This window comes from Protopterus annectens, chromosome 12.part0 (genome assembly GCF_019279795.1).
Source record: "Protopterus annectens isolate FY-2018-M chromosome 12.part0, PAN1.0, whole genome shotgun sequence".
Lineage (NCBI taxonomy): Eukaryota > Metazoa > Chordata > Ceratodontiformes > Protopteridae > Protopterus > Protopterus annectens.
The window spans coordinates 1311006360-1311023507 of record NC_056746.1 but is presented as its reverse complement, the minus strand read 5'-3'; the positions used below and the strand labels follow the sequence as shown (position 1 = coordinate 1311023507).

Here is a 17148-nt window from a genome sequence, read left to right as displayed (position 1 = left end):
TTCCATGGTATGTGTAGCAGAAATGTATACAATGTCCTATCCATTTTGAAATAGTCTGTTTTGAAATGGCTTTTCCCTGTGCTCCTGCAGCATATGCTACCAATAATTGCTCAGATTTTCTGATAGCTTTGGTTTTGTCCAAGTAGAAGCGTAACTGCCTGTGAATGTCCAAAGAGTGCAGTAGTCTCTCCCCTTTATTCTGTGGTTTAGGATAAAAAGTTGGCAGGTGAATAGTTTGGTTTAGAGCCACACTGGATACCACCTTTGGCATAAACATAGGGTTAGTTCTTAAAGACACCCTGTCCTGGTGGAAAATGAGGAAAGGTTCCACTTCCATTAGTGCCTGTAATTCTGAAACTCTTCGTGCTGATGTTATTGCCAGGAGCAGAGCAGTTTTCCAAGAGATATATTTTAATTCTGCTATGTTAGCTGGCTCAAAAGGAGGTAAAGTTAGTTTTTCCAAAACAAAGTTGAGGTCCCAAGTTGGAGTAGGTGCTCTACGGGGCCGTCGTATGTTTTTAGCCCCTCTGAGGTACTGTTTTATCAGAGGATTAGAGAAAATTGGTGGATCCGTCTTGTAATGAGCAGAGATGGCAGAGGCATGGATCCTGATAGATGAGAAGGAGAGGCCTTTGTCCAGCATCTCAGTTAAGTATTGTAGTATCTGAGGAATGTTTGGGACAAGACGGTCAAGGCTGTGAGCTTGATTCCAGGCACAGAATCTCTTCCATTTATCCGAATTGGCTTTTCTGGTACTTGGCCTTCTGGCCTCCAGAATGACATCCATAACAGCTTTGGAGAGAGGCACTGCTTGCTTGACTAAGGAATCTTCCATGCAGCTAGGTTTAAGGTCTTTAGCTGGCTGTGTAGTATTTGATTGTTGTGCTGAGTCAGCAGATGTGGGATTTGAGGCAAAATCCAGGGTGTTTCTTGTGCTAAGCTCCTTAAGATCGGATACCAGTGCTGGCGTGGCCAGTCTGGTGCAATCAGGATCATCTTCGGCTCTTCTTGTCTGGCTTTTATGAGTACCTTTGGCAGGAGAGGTAGTGGTGGGAAAGCGTATACTTGTAGGTTCTCCCAGCTGAATGAGACGGCATCCACTTTCCATGCTTGTGGATGGTAACTCCTTGTGCAGAATTTTTGTAGCTGGCAGTTTATTGGGGATGCAAACAGATCTATGTCCGGGCTCCACCATTTCTGTGTTATCATTCTGAATATTTGTGGATTCAATTCCCATTCGTGGGGATCCATGATGTTTCTGCTTAAGTCGTCTGCCAGTGTGTTTTTCTCTCCTGGCAGGAATTGTGCTTGCAGATGAACTTGAAGGTTTATAGCTGTGTTCCACAAGGTCATGGCTTGTCTGCATAGGGGGTAGGAGTGAGTGCCTCCTTGCTTGTTTATGTACCACATAACTGTGGTGTTGTCTGAATTTATCAGTAGTTGTCCTGGATGAAGCAGGTCCTTGAAAGCTATAAGGGCATTTTGTACGGCTAGCATCTCTTTTTGATTGATGTGAAGATGCCTTTGTTCTGCGGGCCACGTGCCCTGAATACATTTGCCTGCCAAGTGTGCTCCCCAGGCGTAATCCGATGCATCTGTTGTCAGTGTTTGCCTGGCTGTGGGTTGTGTAAAAGGCTGTCCCTTGTTGAGGTGACAAGCTTGAACCCACCATTAAAACTCCTGTTGAAGGCAAGGGATAAGTGGTAAAACTGTTTCCAAACCTTGACAGTGTTGAGACCATACATTCTTTAGGTACCATTGTAGTTTCCTCATATGCAGTTTGGCATATGGAATTAGTAGTATGCAGGATGCCATGTAACCCAAGGCCTGCAGAATTTTTCTTGCAGGGAGTTGGATCTTTGTTGCCATCAATTGAAAGTATTGAGTCAGTTGTCTTTGCTTGTCTGGCATGAGATAAGCCATCTGGGCCGTTGTGTTCAAGCTGGCGCCCAGGAATATAATCTCTTGTGAGGGCACTAGTTTTGATTTCTTTTTGTTTACTGTGTACCCCAGGCAACTTAGTAACTTTTTTATAAACGCCAGATGTTTTAGAAGAATGTCCTTGCTCTCTGCTTGAATCAGGCAGTTGTCCAGGTACAGATAAATTTGAATTCCTTCCTGTCTGCAAAATGCAATTACCGGTGCCAGGCACTTTGTGAAGACCCTGGGCGCAGTAGATAAGCCAAAGGACAGTGCAGAGAATTGGTAGTGCATTGAACCAGCTATGAATCTGAGGTATATTCTGCAGTTTTGTCTGATAGTGACATGCAGGTATGCCTCCTTGAGGTCCAAAGTCACGAGCCAAGCTTTCTTGCCCAGCATGGGAAGAAGCTGCTGTAATGTCAACATTTTGAATTTTGGAACATCCAGGTAAGTGTTTAGAGATGAAAGATCCAGAATGGGCCTCCAGGCATTGTCCTTTCTGGGTAACAGAAAGAGTCAGAGTAAAATCCTTGTCCTTGCTCCTGTGTTCGTACCTTTTGAATAGCTCTCATATCCATGAGTGCTGTAATTTGTTTTTGAGCCTCTGCCCATTGATTTGGTGGCAGATTTAGCATTCCTTTTAACCTTGGCAGAGTGTGAAAGTGGAACCTGTGACCTTGAAATACAATGTTGAGAACCCATTTGTCTTTGGTGATCATTTGCCAATTGTGGTAGAAGAGTGCCAGTTTTCCTTCCAAGGGGGCTGCCAAGAGGGTTTTGTTTGGCAGCTGTAGTGGGAAGTCACTGGAGCTGCTTTTTATATGGTTGGGGCCTGTCTTCCCCTTATTTCTGGCCTGATGCAATCCATTGTTGAGGCCTATAAGGACCTTGTGTTTGACCTCTACCTCTTGGACGTCTGTATCTTCCCCTTTGAGGTCTGTCTGTAATTGGAAAGGACCAATTCTTAGTTGGCCAGTTTCTGCTAAATCTAGGAGGCTGAACCTGTAAGAAATCCTTCACTGTTTGCATAGATTTTGCCTTATCCTCCGTTTTCTTTAATACCTCTTCTGCCTTAACTCCAAATAACACATCCTGCTGCAAAGGTGCATCCAATAATTTTGCTTTAACATGATCTGGTAACGTATGTTCTTTTAACCAAGCATGTCTTCTAATGACAGAGCCTGTAACTGCTGCTCTGCAGGAGGCCTCTAGAGAATCAAAACCACATTGCAAAGTATGCTTTACCACTTGTTCAGCTGCATGCAATAAATCCTGGATTTCTTTAAAATTAGGAGGATCTGATTCTGGAAGCATTTTCTGTTTTAACTGAGACAGTAAAAATTGCTGATATTTTAGCATGTGAAACTGGCAATTTAAGGCTCTCATTGTTAAAGTTGCAGACATATATACTTTCTTTCCCCATCTGTCTAATGCTCTGGAATCTCTGTCAGAGGGGACTGGATTCTTGGCTGATGAGGCCTTAACTCCCTTGGGTCCCTGAGAAATAGTTTCAGGGTCAGCTACAGGGCTTTTATACAGAAATTTATGTGAGTCAGGGACTCTGTAGTATCTCGGTAATAAAAATAAAAATGAATTTACAAAAGCATTAATAATTACTTTTTCGCAAGAATATCAAATATTAAGGGAAATTTTTGTAAATAATTGGGCAATATTAATGAATGATTCTCAATGTAAAAAATATATAGATAGTTTCCCTAAAATTGTATATAGAAAAGGGAGCAGTTTTAAAGAATTATTAAAATCAAATACTCAAAATATAAAAAATAATAACATAACAAATGGGATGAAAAAGTGTGGAGCTTGTAATTGGTGTCACAAAATGAAAGTAGGGCAATTCTTCTATTTAAGGAATAAAAAATATTTAAAAAATAAATAAATATAACTGTAAATCAAAAGCTGAAGTATATGCAGCTGTGTGTGATTCCTGTCCTATATTTTACATAGGAAAAACAGAGAGAGCTCTATCTCAAAGGATTTATGAACATCAATATTCTATAAAGAAAAATAAAGTAAATAATGCTCTAGCTAAACATCCTAATGAATATAATAATCATCAGTTTTATTTTACAGTTATAAATCATGTTGAAATAGAAGACAGAAGTCCCTGAGGTTTAATTCTTGAACAAAAAGAATTACAATGGCAAATTAAATTACAAGCAGATACACGGCCAGGAATAAATGAAAGAAGTACAATAGAGCCAATATTAAAATTAATGGCATTAAACAAAAAGAAAATTAAAGATTAAATGGCGTATTTTGATTATTAATTTGAGATATTTTATATTAATAACAATAAATATGTTAATAGACATTAAATTGACTCTTTTTTATGAATACAAATTATTTATTATGAAGGAATTTTAAAATAATATATGTTTTATATATTATTTTATTATTTTAATATTTAAATTTTAAATTTTTTTTATAATAAATAAATATTGAATAGTTAAAATATATATTATATAAGTATTTATTAGATTGATATTGGTAATTTAAATTTATTATTTTTATAATGTCAGAAAGGCTGACACCATTCTAAATAAATTATTTCTGTATATTATTTTTTAAGAATAATATTACTGATGTATTTATTTATTATAATCATTTCAATTTAATATTCTACAATTGAACATAACATACATATTGTTTCGCTCTATACATATATTTTCTAATTAATATAAATTTAGATATTCACATAAAATTCCATTTTGTAGTAAGATTAACATGGGGGAAAGTTAGAATTTTTCAAACAGTCAAAATAGTAGGATTAGGCATGCGTGTGTTTTATGAGTCATGTGGAGTTTTTTTGAAGTGAAGAAAAGTTATAAAAGGAAGTGATGTATTTTAACGGATTGTCTGACGAAGTTTAAAATTATTTAAACGAAAGCGCTTACATATACATTTGGTTATTTTTGTTTTTAAAGTTTGTGTGTTCGAAGTACTTTTCGTTTTAATAAATTTTCCACTTGATTCCGGTTGGCGGCTTTTCACTTTTATTGCTTTACCACTCTGTAGTATCTGTCAGGTTTAACAGGGACTGGAGGTAAGGAATCAGGATTTATGCTGGATTCAGGATTTATGCTGGATTCAGTATACACATCATCCACAATATCTAACACTAGCGGAATAGCAAGGGGTCTGTGCTGAGGTAATAAGAGGAAGTCTCTGAGCCTTTTCTTGGATTCTGAGTAATCCTGGACTTCCCAGTGGAAATGCTCCCTCATGGTATGCAGGGTTTCCCCAAAGGAGTAGTCCTCAGGTGGTGAGGCTGATGGAATTGATTCCTCAGCATCAGAATCCTCATAAGGGGGTAAAGAGTATCCTAGATCTGAGGATGAATCAGAAGAGATGGACACCTGGTCGGATGAGTCATAGTCTGCATCCTATCTAAGCCTTTTATCAGGAGGGGGACAGGACCCCCTGATCAGAGTGATTAGGTCTTCGGCCATTTTGAACATTTGTTTCTTAGGCATGAAGGCCTGTCCTGGAGAATGCTGTATTTGTTTCTTTGATTTAAAATGAGGCTTAGACTTAGCTGAGGGTTTAATGCTTAACTGAGTAGGTCTGAAGACACCCTCTGAAGCTGTGGGTTGCTCAACTACTCCAGATCCCTCTGAAAGGTTAGTCTCGGTAGGCTGAATAACTTGTGCGTCCGAAGGCCCAGCCATCTCCACGTGGGAGTCAGAGGTGGCCTGTGGTTCTACAGAAGCGGTCGTCAGGGGCTGCGAAGGCACCTCACTGAAAAATGGAGAACTGGTGACTGGCCTAGAAGAGGCTTCATCGTCAGTTTTAGGCCTCGGATGCTTATCCTTGTCTTTGCACTTTTTGTGCATTTCAGTCGTCGGAAGTTCCGACGGCATGGTATAATTGAATTTTCTACCAAAATAATGTCGGGCAAAATCAAACCAAAGTTTAATAGTGCGCTTGTTAAACCTAGCACAAAACCGACAACCAGTGACATCGTGGTCTATGCCTAGGCATGGGATACAATAGGAATGGAAATCCTTATGAGGTATTTGCTTCCCAAAAGAAATACAGTTATTAACTTTTACTGACATCGGTCTGAGGCAAGAAAAAGTTTCCCCAATGGGGTACTTAGCTTTGTAGAAGACTTCGGTTCTGGATTCGGAATGAAAATCTCAGGAGACGGCCAACCGGCACTTGCGAACTGCTTTTGCTTTGGGCACCGCGCGGCAAGAAAGTCTGAAGAAAATTTCGTCGGCTGCATCTTATATACCCCTGTCGCATTGACGTCAGGGAGGAGGCGACAGCAACCGACGCCAGACCAAGACTTTGGAACTCAGACTGACTGGGGAACCGCCTGACGGCAGGATAACCCAAGTGTAATGACTGCAGCAGTGTATCACGATGAACATCCATAATTCCTCTCCATCCCTCACACCCATTACTTACATATTTAGTCAATGCTCTTCTATATCATTGTTACAGTATTCTTGAAAAAAAGGGATGTCCCATCCCGGGCAGCCTGTCATGCAACCAATATTGAAAAGCTTGAAAAGGATCTTGTTTACGCAACACATCACATTTATGCTCTTCATACAGAAAGTAGGGCATAAAAGGGACATACAGATGCAACTACCCAGAACTTCTTTTGTCGCCAGTTCGAACAACATTGTTGCCAGTTGTTTTGAATGTTTTGTAGCTGTTCTGCTTCTTAAAACACCAGATAAGTGCCCTGCTGGGGTTAATTTTTTTCTTTTTTTTTTCTTTTTCTTTTAAATTTTTCTTTCTTGGTCTTTTTATCACTGCCTAGAGTTCATGTCATCCAAGAGGGGAAAATGTCAGTGTGGGACGCAGAGTCCCCAAAAGGATTGCCATAATCAGTGTCCTTTTTGTTTGGGTGCTTCCCATGACTATACCTTTTGTAGTATCTGTCTATCATTTTTGCCTAAGACACTCCAAAGCAGTTTGACTTCCCTGGCCACTTATCTTGAAAATCAACATGTCAGACAGTTAACCCAGGGTACCATGGTGGAATCTTTTAACCCCGACATACCCCTGCTTGGTAAGAAGAAGGCCAAGATGTCTCAGCTGGATTCTTTGGTTGTCCAGCCTCCACCAGATGCCCCTCTAGAAGCAGGTAATACCTCTGTAGGTCATTCGGTGTTTGTAGGATTCTTGTGCCACTATCCTGCCAGAATCTGCCTGGATCCATCTTTTCACACGTCCTCTGAGGCTTTGCAGGCATCTGCTTTGGAAGTCAAGGGGGAACTGAAGTTGATTATCTTGGAGGGTCCTAGAGGGATTCCACAGATACTGGTCATGGAAGAAGTTCCAGATTCTCTTTTAGAGTCTCACCAAGGGTCAGGAGCCTCTGATATTTGTTAGGGCTGATGTTCCTTCTAAGAAACAACAAAAACTGAAGCATGTTTCATCTTGTAGTATGGATCCTTAAAGGGAATGGCAGGAGTTTACTCAGGGCATATTCTCTGCCTTAACGGCTCTAAAGCCTCCTCAAGGGGTTTCAGTATCTGCTCCTCCTTGAATCTCTATCCCTTCTAAATGGTTTAGGGAACTAGATTTCTTGGATGAAGATTCCCTGTCTGGTGAGGGGTCTTTGTCCTATTCTTTACAGATGCCTTCAGCTTTGGCTTATGGTTCTGATGCACAGGAGTCTGTTGACACTGAGTCTCCTTTTCGAGGAATTGTCCTTTGGGGGCAGAATTGCTAGGATGATGGAATTCTTTAAGTGGAATTCTTCTCAAGTGTTGGAGGTTTAGAGAAGATATTATGGGTTACTTCAGGTAGGTAATCCTAAACCATCATCATTCCCCTTGTGTTGGCTGCCTTGTTAGATAATTTCATTGCTGCCTCCAAGTCTCCTGAATCTCAGCCTCCTGCTCCTAAGAAACCTGATAGCTTCTATAAAGTTCATGTAGATTGTCTGTTCTTATTTATGTCCTTCTGCTGATCCTGCTGTGGTGTCAAGTCTTCTGACAAGCCTTCTAAACTTCTGCCCTCTTCCAACCTTTTGTTTCTGATAAGGACAGCATGGCAATGGAGAGCATTAACAAGAAAGTTTACACCGCTTCTACTTTGGCCTTTAAGGCTATTAATTACCAGACTTACATGACCAGGTACGATCTGGCCTTAGTAGCTCAGACTTGTCAGGTTATCACTGCTCTCCCTGATTCTGATGGCAAGTTCTCTGCTTTATCTTTTTTAGGTTCTGCTTCTCAAGTGGCTCACCACTCCATTAAATGTAGCTATGATGCTGCTGATGCCTCTTCTAAGGCTGCGGCTTTTGGGTCAGTCATGAGACGTTATTCTTGACTTTGTCTCCAGTTTCTTCCTCGGGACATTAAGGCCAAGTTGTTGGATACTCCACTGGATAATATTCATCATTTTGGGACTGCTGCTGCTTTGTTTAAATCTCTTCAAGAGAAAGGTAAAGCCTTGCATGACCTTAAACATATTTTTGTCTCTCCTATCCCTAAGTTCCAGAGGAATTATCCTTCTGATCTGCTTTTGTTCCACAGGCATTTCCATCAGGCTTCTAAGGGCAGGAGGTGTGGGAGGTAGGTCCCCTCTGCCAAGGCTTCTCAAATTTCAGTGGCCCAGAAGCCACCCTTGTCTGATAAGCCTGCTTCTCTTTGACAGCCCCCCCCCCATTAGACCAGTCCCTTCAGCTCTCCCTTTGTCTTCTAAATTGGCATCTCATCACTTCAGACTCTTGGGTTCTTTCTAATCACCCATCAGGGTTACTTCATGGTATGGAAATCTCTCCTTTCTTTTTCTGAGATTCCTCAACCACCTCTAGAGCAACTTCCTTATTTCCTGGAGGTTTCTAAGGTCAGTGTTGAACTAAGGGACCATTCGAGCTGTCCCTACCAAGTGGGGCAGGCTTTTTATTCCTGGTTCCTCAAAAGGAGGGCACTTGGAGCCCTATTTTAGATTTGTCTCGGCTCAACACCTTTCTCGAGATCCCTTCTTTTTGGATGCTTACTCTTCAAACTCTGTTTCTTCTTTTAATATCCCAGGCTTTTCTGGGGTCCTTGAATCTGGAAGATGCTTACCTTCATATCCCTATTCACCCTCTCTACAGGAAGCTTTTACGTTTCTCTGTGTCTTCCTCTAATTTTCAGTTCTCTGCTTTGCCCTTTGGCCTCTCTACTTCCCAAGGATATTCACAAAATGCCTAGTTCCTGTGATTGCCTTCTGCAGGTTCCAAAGCATTCACATTTTTTCTTAATTAGATGACCTGTTGCTTTAGGCACCTTCTCCCACGTGATTGTTGCATGATCTGCAGTTCAACATCACTCTTCTTAAGAGCCTGGGGTTTGCTATCAACTTTCAAAAGTTCGTCCTATCTCCCTCTCAGGATCATGTGTATCTGGGTTGCAGGATTCAGACGGTGCTAATGTTGGCCTCACTTCCACCTCCAACGGTATTATCATTGACTGCCTTCTTTCTGCCTCTTCTTCCCCTGACTGCCATGCCAGCCAGGGAGTTTATTCAAGCCCTGGGACTCATGGCTTCTTCTGTTCTGATGCTTCGCCTTTCCAGAAAGCATATGCAGAAGCTTCAATGGTACCTCAAGTTGGTTTGGCAGCAGGATCATCACCCTCCAGCTTTCAGTGTACCTCTCCTTCCAAATCTCAAGAAGGAATTCGAATGGTGGATTCAACAGTTCACTCTCAACCCAGGTTGGCCCTTTCAGCCTCCAGTCCCTTCTCAGGAGCCATTCACCAATGCCTCGGATGTGGGGTGGGGGACATCTCTTGGCCACTTGAAAGTTCAGGGTCTTTGGCATCCCCATCAGATATCAGACCATAACAACATCAAAGAGATGCGAGCTCTAATTATGGCCCTTCAGGCTTTTCACCCAGTGTTCTCTCAGGGCCTCTTGAAGGTGTACACAGACAACAAGACAGTGATGTGGTATGCCAACAAGCAGGGAGCAAGAAATCTTACCTCTTCCGCAGAATAGTGCTTCAGGCTTGGGAAGTGGCTCTCAGTTATCAGTTAACTCTTCAGGCAGTCTCCATTCCTTCAGAGCACAATCTTGTGGCAGACTCTCTGAGCAGGTCCAAAACACAGACTCACGAATGGAAACTTCACAGAGACATGTTTCTGGACATTGCCCATCAGTCAGGTATTCTCAGGTCGATCTTTTTGCTTCCCCTCTTAACAGGCAGCTTCCCCTCTTCTGTTCCAGGGTGCCATGCCATCTGGCCTGGAAAACAGATGCCCTATCCTTTCCATGGAAGGGAAGGTTTCTTTATGCTTTCCCTCCTCTTCCTCTACTTCCAGTAGTCCTGCAGAAGATTTACCTGGACTCCCCAAAAATCTTGGTAGTGACTCTGTTTTGGCCACGACTGCACTGGTTCCCCTTCTTAATGCATCTGGCCAGGGGCAATCATCACAAGTTACGCAGGACAAGGAGTCTCTCATCCATCCCCACTTTTCCACTCTGCAACTGACAATGTGTATTGTGAAGACTGGTAGAGAAGGGTGAAGGCTGCCAGCCTAGTCAAATAGAATTTGATACACAATTCTGGCATTTGTAAATATAAATATGAAATATAGGCTTGTTTCTTAAATGAAAGAAAACACTGTAAAATGTGAACTTCAAGATTGTAGCAACATTGCCATATGCTGTAAGGAAAACTAATCCAAGCATTTCAAATGTTCTTTGAGATTAAAATTATGTTTTGTATGTCCTTTGAAGTTAGAATTTGGAGTCGATGAGTCTAGAGTAAGCATCCTGCCTATTGTTTTAAGGCTAAAGTTAATGATCAGAATTTACATGTGTAATGTCCTTTATTGCACTAAGTGTAAAAGAATGTAAATGTAGCTTCTGTGGCCTGGGAACCATGAAAGTGTAAACAAATGATGTAATGTTTTACGAGAACTGCAGCTTCAATTTAAACAGTGAGAACCAGAGATTATTAAGCATTTTGATCTGACTATTCAACTCAGCACTGCCATACTCTATGTAAGTAAGTTATCTTAGAAGTATGTTTTCTTGTAGAAATAGCTAGGACTATAAAAATTAGACTAAGTGTTTTTCTGTTATGTCAGAACTGTACTACGGAATTATTTTAAGTTTCTGTCTGATCTCTGAACTCTTGAACAGCACTGTGGTGTAATAGTATTGTCCTGCATTTTTAGTATTTATTATTAAACATTTTTAAAACCTCTTAATTGTGGCTGGTTTATGTAGAGATAATTAAGCTCTACAGTACATTACGTGCTTATAAGTGATCCTGTAATAAGCCCTTCCAAAGCCTTAAGATTGCTTAAGTTACACTACTACTGGATAATAATATTGCACAGTAATAATTGGACACCCTTTAAAGGGCCTTTTAGTAGCTGAGAAACATTAGCTGGTGGTGGCAGTGATTACTACCGCATAGTCTGGGTAAAGGGGCACAGCTGGAGAATCTGTGTCAGCCTTTCCCAGGAGTGTCTGCGAAGTTGTATAAATACTTATCGCAAAGTGTGTGTGTGTGTGCATCAGCTACTTGGGCAGGGACATGAAGCACTGGTTGGACAGAGAAGGTACTGGAGGTTATCTTGCCAGCTAGTCTGACTAGACCCTATAGCTGTGCCAGTGGGGGACCTATTGAGGACCTGGGGAGCAAGGGAGCGACCAGCCCCAGACTGACTGTGACCTCTGTGTGCACTGAAGGGAAATTGTACTTTACTGTGTGTATTTGTTATCCTTTAATCTCATAGGAGACGCCCACTCTGGTGTTAGTGGTGAGGACTGAGGCTCCTTGATTGCTGGGCCAGGGCAGGGGCGTCACATGTATGACAAGGTTTTGATTCCTTTCCAGCATCTCTTTTTTGAGGACATGCTCAGGGTTTTACAGGAGGCAAGAAAACCCTCAACCAGAAAATTCTATATATCCAAATAGAAGAGCTTTTCTGTCTGGTGCCATGCTCGTAACAAGGATCATTTTTTCAGTGGAGGTTCTTTGGTCCTCTCTTATTTGTATGAGTTACTACAGTTAAGGCTTAGGCTATTCTTCTGTGAAGGCCCATTTGTCAGCCATTTCTGCATGTCTGCCCTTGACTCCTCCTTTGACTTCTTGTTTAGAGGTCAAACAATTTCTTAAAGGTGTCCTGCATATTTGGCCTCCAAGAAAACCTATTCTGCCTCCTTGGAACCTTAATTTTGTTTTGGAAAAATTGACTCTGGCACCTTTTGATCATGCAATTTCTGCTTCATTGCAGCACTGTACCTAGAAGATTGTTTTGTTGCTTTGTCTTACTTCAGCTCAGAAGGTTTCTGAGCTCCAGGCACTTATGGTCATTCCTCCTTTTTTGTTTTTTCACAGGGGCAGGGTGTTCCTTTGTACTAATCCTTCTTTTATGCCCAAGGTGGTAAAGGAGTTGTCCTTAAACCAGTCAGTACGACCACCTTCTTTTACTTTTCCTCACTCAGCTACTGGGAAGGTCCTGTATAACTTGGACTTGCACAGATAGCTCAGGTACTGTTTGGATAAAACTAGGACTATTCATAAGTCTGATCAGCTTTTTGTTTCCTTTCATCCCGGTTCTTTGGGTTTCACTGTTTCTAACCAAACCATCTCCTCCTGGATAGCTAAGGTAATTTCTTTGTGTTATTATTTTCATTGCAAATCTCTGTCTGCTTCTGTTAGAGCTCATTCTACTAGGTCTGTTGCCTTCTTCAAGAGGCTGGACACCAATTCCATCACTGAAGCTGCTACCTGGTCTTTACTAAGCATTATAAGTTGGATATGGCTTCTAGGGCCAGAGCAGATTTTGCTGAAACCATTTTATGTGGATTTGTTGAGGGCTATTCTCAGCCTTCCAACTCCCATACTGTTTTTTGAGCTTTTTTACTCTCCCTTCTTTCAAGAATACTGCAGCAGTGATATAAGAGGACATAGTACAGTTGTCTAAAATCTTATCATAATAGTAGATGTCTGTCCTTCTCTTCACTGTTGCAATACTCGCTTCCTCCCTCCAACCCCCTCTTCTTTATTCTGCCCTTTTTCCTTCTGGATGTGCATGGACTCCTTTGTCCTATGAGGATCGTTCTCTCCTGGGGCAATTTAGTTCTGGGTAGTTATGCCTGCACATCCCTTTTATGCCCTGCATTCCATGCAAGGAGCATAAATGGAATGTGTGGCACAAACAAAATCATTTTCAAGCTTTTCCATACTGGCCAAGCAACAGGCTGCCCAGGATGGGACATCTCTTCTTTCCAGAATACTGCAACAATGAAGAGAATGACATATACTGTTATGGTACGACTTTACACAACTGTACTTTCCTTAAGGAATACTGCAAACTTATACAACCAATGTACAGTAATAATACAAACAGCGTAATTCTGGGATACTCAACATACAATATTGATATGAACACTGTGATACTAATAATACAATGCAATTAAACATCTACCTTCTCTGAAGAGGTAAATGCCATCCAAGAACTTACCTAAAGCAATCAAGTCAGCTTTGACATGTTCTGCTGTAAGACTCCTTTTCATAGCACCTACAGAAATATACACCAAGTACAAATGCATTAAAAGCTTTATTAAGACAAAGTAAAACTATAACTATAAGAATCATACCTTAATTGCAATTGCTTAAAAGTTCTCCATATTCAAATATTTTATCAGTTTTTCTCCAGTACATCTGTGTTAAAAATGAAATATTAACAGCACACATTTTCACACCTCCAATCCTCTCCCACCTTATTCCCTTCTTGAGAACTTTTACATTTCTTGACCTCACCTTACAGATCACATTAATAAATAAATCAGGCTGACAGCAAGTTTCTTTCACTTTCCATACTGAGGACTCTCTCTCTACCTGAACAATAAGAATGTGTGAATAACGCATAGTGCCTGAAGTCTGATACAATGGATGAGATTTTCAAAGTGTTACAGCCTATACAATGGATGTCCACAAGCCATACTACTCTTAATGCTGACTTCCTATAGGAAGCAATGATTTTGCAGCCACTAGAAGCTGCATTTGATGCAAGATGATGTGGACAACAAGTACTCATTACACTTTGGTCTTGAAAGTAGCACAATTTACTGTCAGGACAGGAAACCAAGGAAATGTATGTGATCTGTGACTTAAAGGCATGATGTGTTATTGTGTGTACTCTCCCCTGCCAGTACTTTCCATTTCACAGCTTCTGTATGATCAAAGGCCTGCAGCAGAGATGTACAATAATCACTTGGTATACAGTTATGGTGTATTGGGTTCAGTAGCAGATCCAAATTCTGCCAAAAAAAAAAAAAGAGTGTACCAAAACTATGAGAACTAAATGCAATTATTGTGGTTATTGTGTAGTTATTGTACAACAGGAAGCAATATCAAGTTAGCTAGATTGAAATAATGCTTACTTATAACATTTTCAGGCATCAGTCAAAAACATGCACTATTACCCCAGCTCTTTAGGGTAGAAGGAAAAAGCCATGACTTCACTGCAAATTACATGTTTTCAATTAGCAACATAGCAAGGTGGAATTGCTGGGTGGAGAGGAAGATGGGGGTAAGTCTGCTGCTGACATCTGCTGGCCCATCCCTGGAAGAGGGAGGGAGGTGATTTGGCTTACTGCAGTGCTGCCCCCACCAGGAGTATTGAGGTCCAGCATGACTGCTAGTGGCTGTAATGACAGCAGTGCTGCACTTAGATTGGGGGATCTGGGCATGGAAGGATGGGTCACAAGCTGCAGTAGGGAAGAGTTAGGCTGGAGGGACAGAGTGCCCCACAAGAATAGCCAGCTCTCCTTTGTAGGCAAATTCTCAACTTAGAAGGAAATAAAAGTGCCAGCAGGGTCTCAGCCTGGTGGCACTTCAACACTCCCTCACAGTGGATCGCAATATGACGAGGAGCAAAATCAGCAACAGGATTTTGAGTGGACAGCTTGACAACCAGTAGGGCTCAGTAAAGAAAAGAATAAGTACTGCCTTTTTCATTATATTTATAACAAAAATGATACATGTTCCATCATTAACTAAGAATAAGTACTGCCTTTTTCATTATATTTATAACAAAAATGATACATGTTCCATCATTAACTGTTTTAAGCGAAGGAATATACAGATTATGTTTATCAATATTTCATGCAGATAATATACAGAAAGCCAAGGATACTGGGTGTAGTGTGTCTGTCTCTGGACTTCTCATTTCCAGGATATTACGAAACCAATTATGAGGTCATGAATCCAGTACCTACCATCATTCTGGTGAATGATGAAGTTTTACTGGCCTACCTTCAGGGAAAAGGAGGTCTGTATAATGCAGAAAACAGCTCCATCCTTCACCAGCAGTAGAAAGTATGATTTTGTGGGTGTCAGCTGGAAAACCAGATAATCCAACAAATGAAGATACCCAACACAGGAAAAAGAATGTGACCTGGTGACTGGCAACTACCATCAGCTTAACTTGACTGGGACAGTATTTATGGCACTGCACAGTTAAGTTCAATCTGCATTTTGACATTTAAGGGCCAAAAGTTGCATTATCTTTGGTGTAGGTCAAATAAGCAACTCCAAATCTGACATTCAAAGTTCTATTCCCCTGGGTCTGTAGTCACTTGCAACATGTTGGTGACTGCAGTAAGAGATGTGAACATAAAATAACAAAAACTGGAGGGGGATATGTCCATAAACTATATGCATACTTTGCTGCAGGGTGCAATCAAGGCAGTTAATTTACAGCAGCATGAAACATACAAGACTGTCTTAAGGTCTTCATAAAGGATATGTCATGTGAAACACCATGAAAAAAAATCTGAGTAAAAAAGTTAAACTTCCTTTTTTTTTCCCAAAAAATGTCACTTAATCCACATGTGAAAATCCACATTAAGTACTTGTTACAGCCTGCAAAATGCAATACAAATTTAACAAGCTTCAGTCTTTAACACTGCCACTGTCCTAACTATAAGATGAAGTTAATGACTGTAGGCTAGCAGGTACTACTGGCCATTTCTATTTCTTACAAGCACTGACCAAAGGAAGTATGTTACAAGTAGTGTCTATTAAGGAAAATTTATAAATTAATTTTGTCTTTTTTTAAATGCTGCCCACTTAGGGTTGCCACCTTTTAAGCGGGCCAAAGTGGGACATGGGGGTGTGGGCAATATGACACTGGCCACACCCTCTACCATGACATCACCACCAGAGTGGTGAAGGAGATGCTGTTATGGGTACGACAAATGGCTACTGGAGTGGCTAGCTGGTTGGTGGGAGTAGCAGCTGGATGGATGGCTGAATGAATAGATGCATGACTGGATGGATGGCTGGCTGCATGGATGGCTGGATGGCTGGCTGGTTGAAGGAGGATGGATGGATGAATGAGAATGACTGGCTGGTTGGATGGATGGAGGAGGAGGATGCCTGGCTGGCTGGCTGGAGGAGAAGGATGGCTTGTTGGCTGGATCACTTGTTATAAAAAAAAAATCTTGGTTGTTTTTTAGCAGCTGTAAAGGCACTTAAAACAAAGTGCTCCTACAGCCGCAATCTTTGCAGGGCTTTTCCTGCCCCAATCCCCACCTCTTTCATGAACTGCAGCCAATTGCTGCACGAATTAAAGCACCCGGACCTAACAGGCAGCAGCTTTGCCTGCAGGTCCGGGTTGGTGACGTAACTGAATTGCCGTGAAAAAGCCGGAAGTAATTGCGACTTTTCCATGGCAATTCAGTGCGATCGCAAAAGCGGGACTTTTCAGGTCCTACTACTTGATACTGTGGGCAACGGGATAAGGTGGCTTAATCCGTGAGTGTCCAGCTGACAACAGGATGGGTGGAAACCTTATGCCCACTGTAGTGATGAAGGGCATCCCACATGTCATAAGAGTGTAAAAAATTGCAACATTAACCCAGACTTGCAATCCACCTTTTACAAGTACATATCACAAGATGCAAGTGGAATGTAATGTGACTGGAATGTAATGAACTGCATTACATGAGAGTGGAAGACTGTACCGGATGGATGGAAGTGAAATATACTTAGTACTAAGGCTCCGACAAACCATCATAAGTAACACATAGTTCCTGTACAGTACAAATAGCCTCATCACCTTGCCTGTATCATAAAAAAGGCTTCCCACAGCATGTCATCAAATTTCATCCTCCTCTTGGTCAAATAACTACCACCCTCTGCTAAACGTACAGTCAGTAACATAAAGTAACATAACACTGCACTGAGAATATACGTAAACAACTATGTCCTAACCTGAGACAGT

At 41.3% G+C, this 17148-nt stretch overlaps 1 protein-coding gene across 1 annotated transcript in view; it reads right to left on the bottom strand.

Moving 5' to 3' along the window:
* COMMD7 (COMM domain containing 7) overlaps positions 1-17148 on the bottom strand; it is a 565679-nt gene that overhangs the window by 349236 nt on the left and 199295 nt on the right. The window contains exon 4 of the mRNA XM_044090372.1: positions 13381-13437. Coding sequence (XP_043946307.1) covers positions 13381-13437 — 57 coding nt within the window. The remainder of the gene's footprint in view (positions 1-13380; positions 13438-17148) is intronic.